The sequence below is a fragment of the Neolamprologus brichardi genome, chromosome 20 (assembly GCF_056152115.1).
Source record: "Neolamprologus brichardi isolate AB-2024 chromosome 20, ASM5615211v1, whole genome shotgun sequence".
Classification (NCBI taxonomy): domain Eukaryota; kingdom Metazoa; phylum Chordata; class Actinopteri; order Cichliformes; family Cichlidae; genus Neolamprologus; species Neolamprologus brichardi.
This window is the reverse complement of record NC_142123.1, coordinates 32,489,828-32,507,719: the sequence shown is the minus strand read 5'-3', so window position 1 is coordinate 32,507,719 and position 17,892 is coordinate 32,489,828. Positions and strand designations below refer to the sequence as shown.

General features: G+C 40.9%; 1 protein-coding gene across 3 annotated transcripts in view; it reads left to right on the top strand.

Moving 5' to 3' along the window:
• plxna3 (plexin A3) overlaps window positions 1-17,892 on the top strand; it is a 157,530-nt gene that overhangs the window by 91,355 nt on the left and 48,283 nt on the right. For all 3 annotated transcript variants that reach the window (XM_087833900.1, XM_087833902.1, XM_087833901.1), the window contains exons 8-12: window positions 6,888-6,988; window positions 12,515-12,638; window positions 12,837-12,993; window positions 14,004-14,103; window positions 14,219-14,333. In XM_087833900.1, coding sequence (XP_087690026.1) covers window positions 6,888-6,988; window positions 12,515-12,638; window positions 12,837-12,993; window positions 14,004-14,103; window positions 14,219-14,333 — 597 coding nt within the window. The remainder of the gene's footprint in view (window positions 1-6,887; window positions 6,989-12,514; window positions 12,639-12,836; window positions 12,994-14,003; window positions 14,104-14,218; window positions 14,334-17,892) is intronic.

Below are 17,892 nucleotides of genomic sequence, written 5' to 3'. Positions count from 1 at the left end.
GAGACGAGTTCAACAACTGCTAGTTCCTGTGCAGCTGAGGGGAGACACACACACACACACACACACACACACACACACACACACACACATGTTCGTCTTTGTCCATTTTCGAGCTGTGATGTCAGCAAACGACTGTCAGCTCCTGCAGGACCTGAGCTCCTCTCCATCCTGATGAACACAGACAAATATTAAATGAGTCAAAGAGGTTTTTCACACATTACTAATACAACATGAAATAATCACTTCAGTCAAGACATTTAAAGAAGTACATCTAAAAAACTCTGGAAAAAAACTGTGGAAGTTCTACATCAGTGATTTTGAGTAAAAATTTATTTTTAAAAAATTCAATCAGGGTCTGATTTAATATATTTTGATTAAGAGAAACAGAAAAGTTACAGGAAGCAATTCAATAAGCTGATTTCCATTAAAATTGTTTTTGATAGAGACACATTCTTTAAGTTGCTGATATTTTCAGAATCAGTTTTTAAATGCAAAGATGAATAATTTCTGTGACAGAGCAATCGATACTGTAAATGAGCAGTTTTCAATAAATAAAGATACCAAAGACAAATATCACTGTTAAATACGCTGGTTCTTAAAAGGGATTTCTGACATTTTTGATGAAAGAATAATCTGGTGATAAACAGCCAAACAACAAACTGATTATTTATCTAGTCCATGATTTCCAAAGCATGGACCATGAAATGCCCATCCATCCTCTTCCACTTACCGGATTCAGGGTCATAAGTCGCTGGCGGGATACAACCCCAGTTTGTTGCGTGGTTCAACAGAGAGACGACCGGGTTTAGACGCCGGGCCATCTGACATGTGCGTCTTTGGTCTGCGGGAGGAAGTCAGCGAGAGTGCACACGGGAAAAACGTGCAGACCGTTTTGGATCAGGAAAGAATAAAGGAGTAAAGAACGAACCTCAACATACAAATCATCAAACTTTAACAAGAATCAGTGAAAAGAAAAACTTCATCACCACAGTCCTGTTTCCATTTATACTGCTGCTTGAAACACACCAGATTAGCTACAGTCTGCTGTGTTATCTGCAGTGTTGGTCAAGTTACTTGAAAAAAGTAATCAGTAACTAATTACTGATTACTTCCCCAAAAAAGTAATCATGAACTTTACTGATTACTTTTTCAAAAGTAATTAATTACTTAGTTACTTAGTTACTTTTTGAAAACACGATTTACACCCTGAATAGGTGATAAAGTGATAGATCTTTCAGCCCAATTCTACTTTTTCTACATAATCATCATACAAAATGTAATCAAATGGAAAAGTCTCTTTTTAAAACTTGTTTTATTAGTTTTAATCTTTTAACTTTATGCATCAAGCAAAAATTTAATTATCTGCAACATTCTCTGACTGGAAGAAATTTGTTTAATATTTAAACCTATTTTCTGCACATTCCAGCACATAAAATAAATATTTTTTTGTGTTTACACTCAGTCTTTCAAATAGATGCAAATAAAACACAGCAGAAAATAAATAAAGTCAAAGACTAGCGGTCCTTTTGCTCTATTTTCACCTGTAAAGCAGGAGTGGGGCAGGCGGAGGGTTACCCTGGTGCAGGTGTGCAGCGGTCAGTGGAAGAATCCGCGAGTTTCTCTGTGAGTTTCCCATTACGTCGTAGCTACTCGGTGCTTGTTTGGAAGTTTAGGAGTTTTTTTCGCTGTAAAAAGAAGTTTTCTTCCCACGCACAATGGACACTAATGTTTTTGTCACTTTTTATGGAATCAAACTCAAAGTAAGGTCAGTACTTCCACGCTTTAAACGCTGCAAGCTCATACTCTCTCTGCACTCGATATATGATCCATTGTTGATCTGCACACAGCTGTTGTCACGAACGTCGCACTCGCTTACGTCACTGTCATGAGACATTCTCGCAAAAAAATCACGGTTTTAGTAACGCAGTAACGCAGCGTTCCTACGGGAAAGTAACGGTAATCTAATTACCGTTTTTGCAATAGTAATCCCTTACTTTACTCATTACTTTAAAAAAGTAATCAGATTACAGTAACGCGTTACTGCCCATCTCTGGTTATCTGGTTGTTAAGTGATGACGTATGAACCCTGCTTCCGGGCCCAAACTACTCAAGCGGAGTTTGGACCTGGAAGCAGCGAATGACGTCATCAGTTCATCATGTGAGGTCCCTCAGCAGCCTCGGCCTATAGGAGTGTAAGATCAGACTCACCTGATCCAATCATAACTAAATGCTTTATCAAGATAGAAAGTTAAAAGACTGACCTAGAAAGTAGAGAGGCAGTCTGACTCCTGAATCCAAGCTGGTTGCACAGAGGAGAGACCTGAAGGCCGAAGGCTCTGCCTCCCATTCTACTTTTAGATATCCTGGGAACCACAAGTACGCCCGCAGCCTGAGAGCAAATTGCCCTACTGGAATAATTTGATACTACAGGGTCTTTAAGAGATGATGGAGAGTGATTATTCTGGACTTTGTATGTGAATAGAATAACTTAAGATCCTGTAAACATTCCAAGTGTCCTGAAGTGTAAACACTTGAAGTACAAACAGGTCAGATGTGCAGTTGTATTTGATTAGTATTCAGAGACACAGGCGCAGTCCTCAGCTCGTTCTCTGCCTGACACTGTTTCACTGCAGTGTTACATAAACACTCGCACACATTTACATGAGCTTTCAGCAGCCAATCAGGACTGCAGGCTGGCTGCCATACGAGCAGACAGACTCGACCAGTTTGCGATCAAACTGATAGTTTCTGTCGGTGCCACACCTGCAGCAGCTGCTGCATTCACAGACAGGAGACAGGATTCCCAAACAGACACTTGCATGACCTAAAAACACTTCAATCCTTATTTCATTAGCAAAAAAAAAGTGTTGACTGAGATCCTGCAGTGTTTTCAGCTCCGTGTTTTAATCACGATTCAGTTTAGCCGCTGTGCCGAGAATTAAATAAACATAAACACGAGTAAACACATCTAGAGGAAGATGAATTGCTGGTGTTATTAGCATTCTTACAGCAACCATCCTGCATACATCCCACCTTATGTTCAGTGATATGGAGAAATGCAGTTTTCCAGAGAAATTCATCTTTGAATTAAAGATCCTTGTAAGAGTTAAATCAGCAGATTCCCAGCAAAACTCCGACTTTATTCTTTTTAATTAAATAAAATAAGAAAACACACACAGCCTCAGCGACTGTGTTTCCATGGACATGAGTATCTTTTATGAGTTTTTCCTGTTTTGATCATATCATGAAAATGAGGTTTACTTGAACAGCACCTAGTCTGCTCATTTCCAGCACATTTTTATTCTTGATGTCTGCTAGAGTAGCTTTGCATGATTCATGATAATCCGTGATCTCATGCCTTGGCCATAACCTCACAAAATCTTCTTGTTTTTAATCAACACATTTCAAAGTAAAACCTTTTACTCTGTTTGAAGTTTGCATTTTCACAGTCTGCCACTCCTGAGCAGGTGGGCTGTTGCTGGGCTTAATGTAATATTTTATCATTTTCATTCAAACCCAACTCATCTCTGACAACTGTGCTGTGCTTTTATTGTCACTTTAGGCACTGAGTGTCTGCCTTGAAGCTGTTTTTCTTTGTTTACTGCAACACATTACTGGGGTTCTCCACCAGTTAGAAGATGGGTGGTGTTCCGGTCCAAGTGCCTTTGGGCAAGACACTCAAGATGCCCAAAAAAAGTCCCAGTAAAATCAGAAACAACAACAGTTAGAAGTAGAACATGAGAATGACATAAATGTCCTCCTCACATTTGTCTGTTGCTCTTTCCTCACCAATCGACCCATTGCTGTTTGGTTTTTCTTCTTTTTAACCCTTTAAAGCCGGTCAGAGCAGCACGCTCTGTTTTGCGTAACTATTTTTAAATCCTTGTAGCTCTGCAACCACGTAAGCTAGCGCAATAATTTTTTTTGCATATGAAACCGGAGGAGTTGTACTTACATCTTCTGCCATCAGCTTGTCCTCGGTCACAGTTTCCTTCCACATATAGCTTTGCAAAAACTGCATAAAAAGCACTTGCAGCAACAAAAACATAATATTCCAGAAACACGCTTTGCCGATCTGATCAGCTGTTCATAACACTTCCTACATTGGATTAGACGTCAGCGCGAACTATCGCATGTCCGCCATGACCTGCCCGAAACCGGAAGTGACGTCATTTTTGCTGAAATGTAGTTTTTTACCATCAGGGCCTCATGAGCCTATACTGGTGTTTTTAAAAGTTATCTTTGACTTTATGACTTTCTGTGTGGTTTCTGGGATGCTTAGGACTCATATTGCACTGCTGGAAATAGTTTATTTTGATGCATATGCGGCTTTTTTGCAACTATAATATTTCTTTTCGTTTTTCCTGCAGCATATAAAAATTGGTGTATTTCAAAAATAAAACTGTGAAGGCACTCAAAATAAATTTCCTGTGGTGGGAAACTATTTTGTGCAACTTTTTTGTATTTACAGTTTTGAGGGATAAGCCTCTTAAATTTCTCTAACTAGAAATATATGTTAAAAAAACAAAAACGATTTTCAATTTTTTTGTAGTTTATTGTACTTTTTTGCAATTTATGTAATTACTATGCACTTAATGCATACATATTATTAAAATTTAGGCTGTAATGGTTGTATTGATGTATAGCAACTTGAAATGCTCCCAAAAATGGCTCCACAGCATGTAAAAATATAATATAAGCTCTGACGGACTTGGTTCTATGGTAGGTCTTAAAGGGTTAAAAAGTAGATGTATTCATACTGAGAAACACTTACAATAACTATACATATACATATGGGGCGGTGATAATAAATGACCCCACAGGAGCTTGAAAGTTACACATGAGGTACTCTGGGTCAGCATATCCAGTACTACTACACTGTTTGTGACCACTCAGTGCTGTTTGTTCAGATTCCTGTGATGATACCAAACAAAGTGTTCACAGTTCTGAATTTAATAATCTGACATTCTTGCGACTGTCAGTCTGGAAGACTTGCTTAACTTTTAAATCAGCAGATTTCCAGCGGAGGTTTAGTGACAAAGGAAACAAAGAAGTCTCTACCACTGAAACCTTAAATGGATTTGACTTTGGCTGACCTGTTGGAAAACCGATGTCTTGTGACCCACAACTTGTTTACGTTACCATTTACCAAGCTCAGCGTTGTATTATAGCATATAACTAGTTTATTACAGGTTCATATGGTGATTGTGAACACAGGATAAAAATAAGTGTTCCGGTTTCTTCTCATCAGTTGGATTTCATTTGCGTCAGCATGATTTGAACTCCACATATCAGTGAATAAACAATGTGAACGGGGCTGTATGAGAATGGGAAGCGCGGCGTCAGCAGCTTTTAGATGAAGTCCGACGGAAACAGCAGCGTCTCTTTAAGAGCAACTTGATAATGGGGTCAGAGAGGAGACAGGACCGTCTGTGCGAGACAATGAATGTATTCATGTGTGAACGTCTGAATGAGACCCACAGAGTTATCACTGTGTTTACTGTCTCCCTGCTGCAATGGCTTCTGGGTAAAAGATACGACACACACACGCTTGTATTTACGTCTTTGTGAGGACCCGAACTGACCGTCTCTGTCTTCACTGTCTCAAACAAATGAGTTCCTCCATTGTTTTCCATCTTAAACTGAGATGGCGAGCAGCTCAGTTATGTTCACTTGTGTTTCATGTGCTTTCAGAGGCATTAAGTGATTCAAGGCATCACTGGTGACCTAACCAAATGTTTTTTGGGGGGAAAAAAAGTTTTTCTAGGAAAAAAAATGTAGCCAATTTTTTTCAGCTGCCTAAAAAACTGATAAACAGTTTGAGACCAAATCACACAGGAAATAAAATTGTTGAACATTCAAGCCTCAAAAACACATGAACAAAAAAATCCCCACCTTCAGAAAACGTCCCCACTTAACAGAAATCGAATCTAAAGACAACTTCTAAGAACAGCGTGATGACGTAATTGTCCCTCGTTACACATTTAAGATAAGAACTTGAAAAAGGTCCCCACTTTAAAAGAAATTCTCTTCACTTTTTGTAGTAGTGTCAAAAATGTCCTTATAGTCTTCAGATATAATAAATTTACATCCATGTATGCCCATTTTTCAAAAAGGTTCCTTCTCTTAAAAAACTGCCACAAATTTTCCCCCAGATTCATAATAATGTCCCACATTTGCAAACAACGAGTCCACACTTGGTTTGCCCCAAAATGTCCTAAAAATGTCCCTGCTTCACATATCCATGTCCCAGTTTTCCACACACACACATGTCGGGTGGGGGCATCTAATTGACATAATGCTTTCCCTAGCTCTAACCCTAACCATGAAAAATGAGTGCCTAACCCTGACCCTGTCACTAAAACCACATTTTGAGTCTCAAAATGCCTTCAAACCTGTGGGGACCAGGACTTTTGTCCCCGCAAGTATAGTAAACTTCCAATTTTTGGTCCCCACAAAGATATAAATACACGCTCACACACACAGAGTTCACAAAGTCAAGGCAGTGCTGCTTTCTCTGGCTGTTAATATTAGCAGAAACCACTAAACCACAATGAGATAATACCCGTCACACACACTCACACACACAAATGTGTGATGTAGGAACAGTTTCAGTAATGTCTCATGTTGCAGTCATACAATCACCCAAATCAATATCAAATCGGATTTTACACATTGACATCAGTAACAAACAGTCAGCAGAAGGTTCAGAAACATTTTCTGATGCTGAAATCAAAAAAATACTTGAATGCAAACATGATTTATCGAACAGTTTAGCGAATTCATATCAAATACCAACCCAGTTTTCATTCTCAGGTACCTGCCCATGTTTCTGCTTTAAACACGACTGTTGGTGGTCACATGTCTGGTGTGAACGTTTGTTTCAGGTGAGCAGACTGCCGGTGGAGAGCTGTGAGCAGTACAGCAGCTGCTCGGACTGTCTGGGATCAGGAGACCCTCACTGTGGATGGTGTGTCCTCTTCAACAAGTAAGGAACGAACTGCTCCTGCTCTTCTTCTGCTACAACAAAATAACAGCTTCATCTCTCATTTTAAAATGCACCCAGTAACAGTCTGTGCACTGGTAAAAGCACTGAGAGAAGTAAATAGCATTGATTGTCTCCTTTCAAGCACCTATGAAGGGGTGAGACTTAAATAATGCAGGAAGTGAACAATCAGAAAAAATGGCTGTGTGAGGATCAGAGCTACTTTGCCGAGGGTTAAATTGTGATGGTTAGATGGCAGGCCTTTAACGCAGTCCGTGGGGTGCAGTAGTTAGTACCTACAAAAGAGGCCCAAGGAAAGAGAAGCAGTGAACCATTGACAAGGTCATGGTGGCTGAAAGCTCATTACGTTACTGTAATGTGAACCGTTTAGTGCTTGGTCTGATGAAAGGTGTCGGAACATACAATGCTTCACAGCTTGCTGCATCTGGAGTTGCATACCTGCAGAACGGTCTCTTGAGTAGCCATCGTGACCTCGTGTCTACAGCCTAAAGCGGCTGCAGCCGAGGGTCTGGTCTCATGAACCACAGTTTCTTTGAGATTCTGTGCTCAGCCAGGTGTGTGCTCCATCTCCTGCTTTCCACCCCAGCATCTGGTTGCAGCAGATGTTGGAGATCTTTCTGTTTTAATTTTTTTCTTCCAACGTTTGCCAACTAAAGTCAATCGTTGTTCATTGTTGTGAAAAGTGAAGACAGCAGAGGAATGTGATGCTCAGTTTAATGTTATGCTATGAAACGTTGCTTCCTGGCATCCATGTAGATGTGATTTTGACATGTATGACCCAAGGGCCAACTGAGAAATTAAGCTAATGCCAAAGTGTCGAAAACTTGAAGTGGCTGCATGAGGCTGTCTCCAAAAGTGAGTCGATCTGCGTTTAGTCTCGCTGCAACAGCATTAACAAGCACATTTAGAGCCTGGTACAAAATACAGTTCAGGACTTTGTGTAGAGTTTGTGTTTTTTCCACTCATTCACCTGGATAACTGACAGACAGGTGACCAACACAAACAGCTGAAGGCCAATGCCAGACCTCATCCACGACTGTAAGTCACAAAAGTGGAGCTCTTCACTGTATGTTAGATCATTTTTAAAGGCCTAAGTGGCTGATACGATGGTACAGACGATCAAAGACGTTGGTGCTTTAGTTTTTGTGAATGAACTTTAAGTAATTGTTTTAATCTCCTGTTTAGCACTAAGGGTCAGATTCACTAACACACCAAACCGGTGCAAACTGGGTTTTGGTCTGAAAAACGTTTGCATTGTACTTTTCACTTTTCAAGTCAATAACTGTTTTTTCTTTTATCTTATGGTGTGATCTCCCTAATCTTCAGCAGCTGTATTTAGTAATATATTTAGTAGTATCTAAGTGACACGATGCACCCCGCCACACTACAGATATCTCAGAAATGATTTGGTGAACATGGCAGAGTTTTAGGTGGTCTTAGCCAAAACATCTATGAGATGTGGTGTAAAAACAATCCACAGATATGCTTTTGCTACTTCCAGGACTCAAAGCATGTAAGATCTTAGTGTCTGATACCACAGGACACCTTCAGATGTCTGTGAAGTCAGTCTTTTGAATGGTAGGAAATTATTTTCAGTGCCATTAACCCTTTAAAACCGGTGGGAGCGGGCACGCTCTGTTTTGCGTAACTATTTTTAAATCCAGGTAGCTCTGCAACCATGTAAGCTAGCGCAATAATTTTGTAAGCATATGAAACCGGAGGAGTTGTACTTACATCTTATGCCATCAGCTTGCCCTAGGTCACGGTTTCCTTCCACATATAGCTTTGCAAAAACTGCATAAAAAGCGCTTGCAGCAACAAAAACATAATATTCCAGAAACACGCTTTGCCGATCCGATTTTTACCATATAGCCTCATGAGCCTATACTGGTGTTTTTAAAAGTTATGTTTGACTTTATGACTTTCTGTGTCGTTTCTGGGATGCTTAGGACTCATATTGCACTGCTGGAAATAGTTTGTTTTGATGCACATGCGGCTTTTTTGCAAATTTGCACAATAATATTTATTTTCGTTTTTCCTGCAGTGTATAAAAATTGGTGTATTTCAAAAATAAAACTATGAAGACACTCAAAATAAATTTCCTGTGGTGGGAAACTATTTTGTTCAACTTTTTTGTATTTACAGTTTTGAGGGATAAGCCTCTTAAATTTCTCTAACTAGAAATATATGTTAAAAAAACAAAAACAATTTTCAATTTTTTTGTAGTTTATTGTACTTTTTTGCAATTTATGTAATTACTATGCACTTAATGCAGACATATTATTAAAATTTGGGCTATAATGGTTGTATTGATGTATAGCAACTTGAAATGCTCCCAAAAATGGCTCTACAGCATGTAAAAATATAATATAAGCTCTGGCGGACTTGGTTCTATGGTAGGTCTTAAACGGTTAATGAGACCAGCACAGGTTTTAATGTTGTGGCTGATGAGGTCAAATGAAGATCTTGACTCTTTAGACATTTTAAGTTATTTTATTAAAGCAAACAAAAAAATGCTATTTTTTTTAATTATTTGCTCTACAAAATCCTTGGAATATCTCAATTTCTTTGGGTCCAAAAACCTTCAAACATTAATTTTGCATCCAAACTCAAAAGCAGCAGTTTTGTTTTTTCTTTTGTGACGCCAGCGTCCGCAAACATTTTATGCTTTTTTGTTCTATTTGCTCTAAAAGAATTGAAACTATTAACTGATTAAGTTAAAGCAAATGGCAGTGAATCAACTACAGTAACCACTTCCTCTGCAATACATAACAATACAGAGAATGTGTGTGTGTGTGTGTGTGTGTGTGTGTGTGTGTGTGTGTGTGTGTGTGTGTGTGCACGCTCCCATGAGGCGTCATTAATGCTTCTATAAATGGTTCACACAGTCTCTCTCATCACGATGTTTGATGTTCAGCATCTAAGCAGGTGAAGGAAGTTCCTCTTTGGATTGTCATCAGTTAGCTGCCCCTTCAAAGTAAAAGCCTCTGACTGGCATTGAACTACAGAGAACAAAACACAGCTTGTTTTTATGCTGAAGCTTCTAGATATGTTGCAGCAGGACATCTTTGTGCGTAAACCCATCTCCCAGTGTGACATGAAGACACGTCGCCCTCACTTTTATAGTTTTAAGTTTCTTTCTAAAATCTCTGACTGTTCAGACAAGAGAAGGTCTGAGTGGATGAGAAAAATATCTGAGCAACTTTAATAAGCTAGCTCAATGGGAAGTCTCCTCTTTGAACCTTTTTTACCCCGAGTCTTGCCTCCAAGGCCAGGTACAGGCTCCACTACTTTAAAGAGTGATGTCTGGTGTCTGGTTCGCAGTGTGAAAGGAAAAGAGCAGAAAAGCAAACTGTGACTTATTCAGTTCATCAAACGGATGATTTTAACTGTAAATGTACGATCTTTGTGGTCCTCTCTGCTTTTCATCTCCTCTCCTCCTCACGCTCCCTCACTCATTCTGTCCATCTGTTGTTAATTAGAAGTAAACAGATCATTACTGCAGGCTGCTGTCTATGCTGTGTGGCGCTGCATATGTTGGAGCTGCTGCTCTCTGCAGACACCAAGCTTTACCTCCAACTGTTTCCTGCTCCAACTCCACCTGAAATCCCACGATACCAGTGTCACTCACCACTCACTTTAATTTTACTAGTGAAATTCAACAAATAGAAAAGATGTTTTCCTTTTTTTTTTTAGTTTGACAGATCCTGTCGTCCACCAGTGTATTCCTGTCACCTGATTTTAGGTTAATAGTCACAACCCCTTTAAAAATATAGAGAGTGAACTAAATGTAATAATAATAAATTAACAACAAAGAAAAATAAAAATAAAAATAAATGTCATAAAGAAGTTAGATTAAAAAAATGTTTATATCTAAAAATGTGATATAAAAAATTAGAAGAGTTAAAGTAAATAATCATAGCATGAAATTTACATAAGTTTTAAAATTGTGCGTTTAAAAACAAAGTAAAATGTTTTTAGTATCATTAAGTTTTATTTATAAATTACATCACATTTACACAAAAGATGTTAAAGTGCTAAAGGATTAAAGATTAATTAATTTAATAAAGTATTTAATTTAATTTAAGTAGTTAATTTAATAAAGTACCCCTGGACTGGCAGACCGGGGTGGTGGTCCCCATCTTTAAGAAAGGGGCCGGAGGGTGTGTTCCAACTACAGGGGGATCACACTCCTCAGCCTCCCTGGGAAAGTCTATGCCAGGGTGCTGGAGAAGAGAGTTCATCTGTTAGTCGAATCTCGGATACAGGAGGAACAATGCGGTTTTCGTCCTGGTCGTGGGACACTGGACCAGCTCTTTATCCTCTCTAGGATACTCGAGGGCGCATGGGAGTTTGCCCAACCAGTCTACATGTGTTTTGTGGACTTGGAGAGGGCATTCGACCGTGTCCCTCAGGGGGTCCTGTGGGGAGTGCTCCAGGAGTACGGGGTGTCTGGCCCATTGCTACGGGCCATTCGGTCCTTATACGACCGTTGCAAGAGCTTGGTCCACATAGCCGGCAATAAGTCGGACTCGTTCTGTTGTGGTTCTGTGGTTCTGTTGCCTTCATCAGGTGATGGCCTCCAACTTGCCTTGGAACGGTTCGCAGCTGAGTGTGAAGCAGTGGGAATGAGAATCCTCAGCCAGAAAAGGGTGGAGTACCCACTCCGGGTCAGGGACGAGACCCTGTCCCAAGTGGAGGAGTTTAAGTATCTCGGGGTCTTGTTCACAAGTGATGGGAGAAGGGAGCCGGAGATCGACAGACGGATTGGTGCAGCTGCTGCAGTGATGCGGACGCTGCACCGGTCTGTTGTGGTGAAGAGGGAGCTGAGTGTAAAAGCGAAGCTCTCAATTTACCGGTCGATCTACGTCCCTACCCTCACCTATGGCCACGAGCTGTGGGTAGTGACCGAAAGAACGAGATCACGGATACAAGCGGCAGAAATGAGCTTCCTCCGAAGGGTGGCTGGCCTCTCCCTTAGAGATAGGGTGAGAAGTTCGGCCATCCAGGACGGGCTCAGAGTAGAGCCGCTGCTGCTCCACATCGAAAGGAGCCAGCTGAGGTGGTTCGGGCATCTGACAAGGATGCCTCCTGGGCGCTGTTTTCTGCTCATGTCCCTCCGGGAGGAGGCAGACCCAGAACACGCTGAAGAGATTATATCTCTCAGCTGGCCTGGGAACGCCTTGGTGTTAGCACAATCAAAATCATTTACATGATCCTCAGAAACACACATTTGTAAACTGGACTTGATCTGAAAGGGCGAATGAGTAGAAAGTATATTTAAAGAATTAAGATCTGAAGATGATTACTGATGGAAAGCTGCAAAAAAGCGAACCGCTGTAAGGTCCAGTCTGAGGTTCAGAGCCACGCTTGTGTCAGTCAACAGCACTAAATAATGTAAATGTTTAGTAGATGTTAACCTCAAAAAGCTGATTTGCGTTTCATCACTCGTCCACGTGGCTTCTTCCGTCAATGTTAATCTCTTGGTTACTTTTCACTCTCCTGCAGGTGCTCCAGACAGGAAGCATGTGACAAGTGGGAGGAGCCTCAGCACTTTAATACACAACTGGACCAGTGCGTCAACATCTCTGTTTCTCCGAGCAGCATGTCAGTCACCTCCCCGGCAATGCAGGTATGAACCATTATTTTCTTAATTACATAAAATACTCTCCGTCAGAATTCCCATTACAATCTGCTGATTTTACCTGAAAGTTGGTGGATTTACTCTTTAGTCCAGCTGTTTGGTTCATGCAACAGCTGTGAATAGAAACCTTTCTGAAGTGCAAAGAAGAACTTTACTTTTAGTGATCGAGTGTCTGTTGGTGTCCAGTTAACCATTCAGGTGCAGAACGTCCCTGCGCTGTCTGGTGGGGTTACCTGTGTGTTTGAGGACCTGAGTAATGCCCCCGGAGAGGTGCGGGCCAAAGGTCAGGTGATGTGTATGTCACCATCACTGAGGGACCTTCCAGCACAGACACACTCCTTTGGTAAGAAACACACACAAATTCATGCTTTAGTGAATTCAGAGGACATCATCTTTCCTTACTGTCCTGTCGTTTTCTGGAAATTTGACCTCTAACTTTACCCTCACTTTAACCTAACCCTACTTTTTCTCTTAAACCTTTAAAACCGGTCAGAGTGGGCACGCTCCGTTTTGCATAACTATTTTTAAATCCCGGTAGCTCTGCAACCACGTGAGCTAGCGCAATAATTTTTTTTGCATATGAAACCGGAGGAGTTGTACTTACATCTTATGCCATCAGCTTGTCCTAGGTCACGGTTTCCTTCCACATATAGCTTTGCAAAAACTGCATGCAAATTTGCATTATAATATTTATTTTTGTTTTTCCTGCAGTATATGAAAATTGGTGTATTTCAAAAATAAAACTATGAAGACACTCAAAATAAATTTCCTGTGGTGGGAAACTATTTTGTGCAACTTTTTTGAATTTACAGTTTTGAGGGATAAGCCTCTTAAATTTCTCTAACTAGAAATATATGTTAAAAAAACAAAAAACGATTTTCAATTTTTTTGTAGTTTATTGCACTTTTTTGCAATTTATGTAATTACTATGCACTTAATGCATACATATTATTAAATCTGGGCTATAATGGTTGTATTGATGTATAGCAACTTGAAATGCTCCCAAAAATGGCTCTACAACATGTAAAAATATAATATAAGCTCTGGCGGACTTGGTTCTATGGTAGGTCTTAAAGGGTTAATCTTACCTTAATCTAACATCAGCCTAACCCTAAAATTCAGTGGTTTGCCTTTTGGGGACCCAAAAAGTCCCCATTCTGACATTGTGCTAATGCAAGTCCCCAAACAGCAGAAAAACAAGTATACACACACCCGCTTATTCTGAACTTCTTTCTTTTGCCTTCTCGTTTTTCTCTGTTATCACATTTAATGTTTTGTAATCATGTCAGCGCCATTATATTGATCACTATGAACTAAGTATTAAGAAGGATGTTGTTATGCTGTTAATTTCAGGAGCGAAACGGGTGGTGCAGCTCAGCCTTCGCTCCACAGAGACTGGACACCAGTTCATCACCACAAACCTCATCTACTACAACTGCTCTGTGCTCAACTCGTAAGCCTTAAACACCTCTAACCTAATTATCTCGTGTGTCTCTTCGGTGATGAACTCATAAATTCTCGCTGGTTGTGCTCGACCACTCAGAACTTTTCTCTCTTTCCTCTCTCAGGTGCACTTCCTGTGTCAGCAGTGAGTTTCCGTGTCATTGGTGTAAATATCGTCACATCTGCACCAACAACCTGCAGGACTGCTCCTTCCAGGAGGGACGAGTCAGCAACATGGAGGTAACACACACACAGACCTGTTTTCATCACTTAACTGGACTTATAACCAAGCGCTCACACTAAAATGTGATCGATCGTATGGGACTTAATGTCCCCCGAAGGAAGGTGAAGGAACATCTTTGGGTCCCCACAATGCTTCACATAGCTGCCTGGCATGTTTCGACACTAACATAAGGCAACAGGATGATAAGTAGACGTAATATTACTGTGATTATTAGAACAGAAGAGGTCCAGGTTTCTAAAGACCTTTTTGTGTGCTAAATACCAAGATAAGGATCAATGACACAAGCCTACTGTGCCCAGATCTGAACAATCACAAGGAGATTGGATGGTTGGCCTGAGTCGTTTACATGTTGAAAATTAAATAAAATGAACATAAATAATCTACAACAATGTACAAAGACAAGCAACAACAAATAAATAAAAACCTGCTTCTGAATGGCTACGAACAGATGGAAAGCCGTCATAAAGAGACACAAATTAAATACAATGAGGCGCGAAAGCCCTACAAACAGTCTGGCATGAATACAAAGAGACATAAAACAACTGTAAGAAGACACAAAACAACATATAACTATGAGCAAGTCACAACAAACTCAAACTTCAGTTCTGCTGTCAGTATGGCTTCTCTGTAGGAGGAAGTGAGGCCGTCGTCTCAACGATGTGTAAGACGAGACCTCTTTTCCAACCTGTTCATAATTGAACACATCATACAGGCGTCGAACTCCAGGCCTCGAGGGCCGGTGTCCTGCAGGTTTTAGATGTGTCCTTGATCCAACACAGCTGATTTAAATGGCTAAATGACCTCCTCAACGGTCGTGTCCAAATTCATGGGCTGCATCTTCCTGAGGCCGCATTCGTAGACCGATGACATCACAGCGACGCGCCGAAGGCTGTCCAAATTCGTAGACTCCTCCGAATGCAGCCGACAAATGCGTCCTCCTTTTCCCCGAATTTGAGGGATGGGTTGGGTGTGTCCTTCGTGGCCTACCATATCCCAGAATTCATAGCGCGGCCCAGCCAAACTCCAGTTTCCAACAATGGCGGCCGCTACGAAGTTTTAAAATTACTCTTACTGATCTTTCTTGGTCACAAAATAAACTTTTAACATATTTTCAGGCGAGAAAGTAGCTGTGTAAACATCAAATATCTGCTCGGTTTATCAAGATGTCGCATATTTGCAAAAGTGCTTCGACGTTTTTGGAGCATCTGCTACCCACCAGCTCGATAGCTAGCCGGGAGCTCGAGGGTCACTGAAGCAGCCGAGAATGGCACAACTCCCGGCACATCATTTTCAGATCACCGCGGAGTTTCGCTACTCAGGTTAAACGTAATATATAAGTCACTTAGACAACCTAAAAATGTTATTGTTGGGCTTTTTTCAGTGTTTGGTTGTTCGTGAGTAAATCGGTTTGGCTGAGATTAAAGTTATTAGATTAGATTAGATAAAATAAAACTTTGTTAATCCCCTGGGTGGGTTCCTCCTTGGTTTTCACACAGCTGAATAAACGTCAAACAGAAAACTGAATAAACAGAAGTATGAGACGGTCAAGAATTTACGCCAGAGTCCTGTTATATTTTAGATAGCAAGGAGCAGACGGCCGAGTTTATTAAACTCCACCAAGACAGCGGTGACGCTAATCAGAAGGCTAGACCGTCCAATTTCCCCAGCCGTTTACTTCCGGCCTACCCGACCTTCTGAGGACCCGGCCCACGTAGACCGCGAAGGCCGGGTCGTCAGGAGGATGCAGCCCATGAATTTGGACACGACCTACATGTCTTGAAGTTCTCCAGAGGCCTGGTAATGAACTAATCATTTGATTCAGGTGTGTTGACCCAGGGTGAGATCTAAAACCTGCAGGGCACCGGCCCTCGAGGCCTGGAGTTTGACTGATAGGCAAATTTCTAGAATTTTCTATCCCAAACCTCTCAAACTTTGTTTATACTTTTGCGTTTACTTCATATTTATGCTAGTAGCCGACACGATTGCCACCAGTTATTCCAGTGCAGACTGTTCTGAGATTTTGGCAGTGGCAGTTTTTGCTCTTCAAGATGACTTTACTGTTCGATTAGAAGTAGACGTAGAAGAGGGCTGGGTCAGTACAATATATACAGCAGTAGGTGCACTTGAGGTTTAGAGTATGGAATAATGTGCGGTGTAAGGTTTCAGATGGGTTTCCAATTACGACATACTTACAGTGTGGACTATTGCAGAGCTATAAGTCCTCTATAAGCATAACCTCTACTGCTTCAAATGGACGTTCCCTTTATCTTATGGTGTCCTAATGGTTAACTCGAACTCTAACCACTCAATGTGCCTAACTCTCACTGTGTCGAGTTTCAGGCCATGTGTTGGTTTTTGTTTTTTTGATTGACCCATTTGGGCTTTAATTCACGGGGCCAAGACACAACATGGAAGACGTCCATCTTCCCCAAGTCCCAAGGAGCCACAAGAACCACTTGTCAAAGTTAATATACGTTTTATTGATCAAGAGATGGGAAAAAAGCAGGATTTGAACTTACTGCCCATGGTGAGCCAAGGCCAAACAGCAAACAAATGTAGCACAACCAAGAAAACACATCCTTCATAACAGGATCTGTTCTTCTTCAACTGGACCTCAAATCTCAGGTTCCTGTTTTCTCGTTAGCCTCCGGCTCCATCATTGCGTTTGACGACACTGGACCTAAATAAAGGTAATTAGTGAGATATTTCCACTTGCCTAACTCTCAGGTGGATGTGAGGAGGTTAATAGCGCAACAGCAATGATTAATTGTGACCATTTTGTGACCTTAATTAACAGTAAAAATAAAACCATCCCAGTGGAAGTCGTTGTTTCATGCTGGCCACCCCCACGGCAGTTGTCTTTTCTTCTTTTAGAGGAAGAACGTTATCCTCACTGAAGTCTTCTCTCTGCTAGACGTGAAACGTGAAACACACGAAACCCACAATAGTGTTTCTCGTCTAAGTCGCAGACTCTCGCTCTCTGCTGTCAGACTCTTCTCTCTGACTCATTTTCTCTGACAGTTTCCCACTCTGTGTTTCAGAGCTCGTCGTCTGTGACGGCTCTAATTCTTGGCTCTCTGACGGATTTTGCCAGAGGTGCAGTGCTGCCAGAGTTCACTGGAACGAGGATCTGCCTCCTTTTTTCATAGAAAATGGGTTAATTAGACTGGATTCCTTTTCTTTAAAAAAAAGTGTGTCCATTTAGCTGAACAAATTATCACTAAATAGCAGGAAAAACACAATCCACCTTTATATTTTGTGTCAGGCAAGAAAATCTTGATAACAATTTGATCTTGCAAAGTTGCCAAGAGTTTAAAAGGTGCTGTTAGTCCTTTCTCCTCGTTTAGTCTAAAGTAAGCTACTTATTGGTTGAGTAGGCTAAAGATGAAAGGCCTTTTTTGATCAGCTGAACCAGTAAAAGTTAATTAGACTCGAGTTGTTTTAATCGTTTGAGCTACGAAGAAAGGAGAATCAGAGAAACGTGCACTGATGGAGAGTACCGGGATGGGAGGGGCATGTAGCGGCTGATGAAGCTGGTCAGACAGGCTTGAAGGA